The sequence below is a fragment of the Xenopus laevis genome, chromosome 1L, assembly GCF_017654675.1.
Source record: "Xenopus laevis strain J_2021 chromosome 1L, Xenopus_laevis_v10.1, whole genome shotgun sequence".
In the NCBI taxonomy this organism is placed as follows: Eukaryota; Metazoa; Chordata; class Amphibia; order Anura; family Pipidae; genus Xenopus; species Xenopus laevis.
In genome coordinates this window covers 18,260,012-18,262,317 of record NC_054371.1, presented here as the reverse complement: position 1 = coordinate 18,262,317, position 2,306 = coordinate 18,260,012, and the positions used below count along the sequence as shown (strand labels likewise).

Here is a 2,306-nt window from a genome sequence, read left to right as displayed (position 1 = left end):
CAATGGGCGTCAAAATTTTTTAAGCGCGTCAATTTTACTCTGCGCAACTTGTTTTGTTTCAGCAAATTTTTGCAGCAGTTTCACGAAAATTCGCCGCAAATCTATGCCTAGTGCAATTCGCCCATCACTATAAATGACAGCTCCTTGCAGCAGATCGGCTATATAGGTTTTTCAGGTCAGAATCAGACCTAAAGGAGTCTATGACAGCGGAATGCAGCAAAGCAAGACCTAAATGCTGTGTTTGCAAACATGGCCACTAATGCCTTGGCTAAGCCACAGATACCCCAAAATTAAATATACAGCAAAATATGTACCAGACCATCACCAGGTACTATTCTGACGCGTGCCCAAATTTTTTCACTAGCGCATTTTCCCCGCATTTTCGTGAATTTATTCCCCATCGGCGAATTCACGCCTGGTGAATTTATTCGCCCATCACTAGTGTAGAAAAGATAAATAGGAAGTTTTGGGTCATTGTCTGATGACACTTCCCCCTTTAGGTGCACTTTACCCAGGAATGACAATCAAGAATATCAAATTGATGATTTTCTTTTTTTTATTATAAAAAAATATTATAAATAAAGAACCATGTGACACACAAGTCACAACATATGAATGACAATATATTTATATTTACAGGTTACACGTTCACAATGCAAAAAAAAAAGCTATTTCTTTTGTCTTATAAAATAAATCTGCATCATTTTGAGAACAAGAAAAAGAATCTTCTTGCTACAGACGTCCCTGATACCCTACACTTGTGAACTACAATTCCCAGCATCCTCAGCCAGCTATGGACGGTGGTATTTGCAGTAGTCTCATGTTTTTTTTTTCCTCCCATGGGAAATGTCATTCTGAGATTTCAGTCCCGGGTAGCGATGGGCGAATTTGCGCCGTTTCGCTTCGCCAAAAAATTTGCGAATTTCGTGAAACGGTGAAAAATTCGCGAAACGGCGCCGGCGCCCATTTTTGACGCCGTGAATTTTCGCTGGCGTTTCGCAAATTTATTCATTGGCGGCGAATCGCGCAAATTCGCCCATCACTAGTCCCGGGCCCTGCAATCATCATATCCAGTCTCAGTCTGCAAATGTCATGTAGAACTACACGTCAATACCTTCCCTGGTACAAAGGGGGCTGCTGTGGGTGGAGCTGCTGAAGGAAGTGTGGCTGCTTCTGATTAGTGTAGTAGGGGCTTCTGTTGTAGAACAGACTGTTGTCCTGATGTTCTGAGCTCTGATCAACTGCGGAGCCCGAAATGAAGCTGCTCAAGCCTGTGATGTTCCTCTGAGATAATTCATTGAGAAGCCCCAGGGGACTCTGTCTGTTCATTGTAGCTGAGTCCACGGCAGTCATGCTGCCAATGAAGTTGGTCAGACAGGGGGTGTAGGTGACAGTTGGGGGAGAGGGGCTCTTGCTATGGCCTGTGGGAGACAGAACCTCGGGGGAGGAGGAGGGAGTAATCATGGGTGGACTTTCTTTGCCTTTTGGGTTCAAGTGATCCTCATCCCTCTTGGCGATTTTAGCGTTGTTGGACTCGGATTTGGGCTTCCTCTTGCGGCGGAAATTGCCATTGTCAAACATCTTCTCGCAGTTGGAGTCCAGAGTCCAGTAGTTTCCTTTTCCTAAAGGGAAAGAGGAAATCAATTAAATATAAATACCCTATAAAACCAATGGCTACTTCAACTCCCAACGGTCAAAAATGCCTAACGAGGGGGTTTGTCCTACATGTTCCAAAGTCCAAAGGGTCTATCTTCTAGTTACAAAACGTACCTGGATTGGGTAGTGATATACAAAGTAAGTTGGCATGCATTATGGCAGCTCCCATCTCTATGTTTAAATGCTATTTAAAGGAACGGTAACATCAAAAAAATAAAAGTGTTATAATAAAAACAATAATAATAAAAAAAAAGTAATAAAAATGTAATGCAGTGTTGGCCTGCTCTGGTAAAACTGCTGTGTTTGCTTCAGAAACACTACTATAGTTTATATAAATAAGCTGCTGTGTAGCCATGGGGGCAGCCATTCAAGCACAGGATACACAGTAGATAACAGATAAGTACTACTATAGTTTATATAAAAAAGGTGCTGTGTAGCCATGGGTGCAGCCATTCAAGCACAGGATACATAGTAGATAACAGATAAGTACTACTATAGTTTATATAAACAAGCTGCTGTGTAGCAGAGAGGGCAGCCATTCAAAGGAGAAAAGGCTCAGGTTGCACAGCAGATAAACTCTGTAGAACATAATGGTGTTATCTGTTATCCACTATTTAACCTGTGCCATATAGTATTTTTTCAATTTCCAT

At 42.0% G+C, this 2,306-nt stretch overlaps 1 protein-coding gene across 1 annotated transcript in view; it reads right to left on the bottom strand.

The window, feature by feature from the left end:
* Positions 1 to 538: 538 nt before the first annotated feature.
* The window catches only part of foxi4.2.L (forkhead box I4, gene 2 L homeolog), a gene marked incomplete at its 5' end in the record, with an annotated part of 3,086 nt that continues 1,318 nt past the window's right edge, over positions 539 to 2,306 (bottom strand). Inside the window, 2 exon segments of the mRNA NM_001088150.1 lie at positions 539 to 873; positions 1,054 to 1,622. Of these exon segments, the coding sequence (NP_001081619.1) occupies positions 1,108 to 1,622 (515 nt within the window). The 3' untranslated portion in view covers positions 539 to 873; positions 1,054 to 1,107.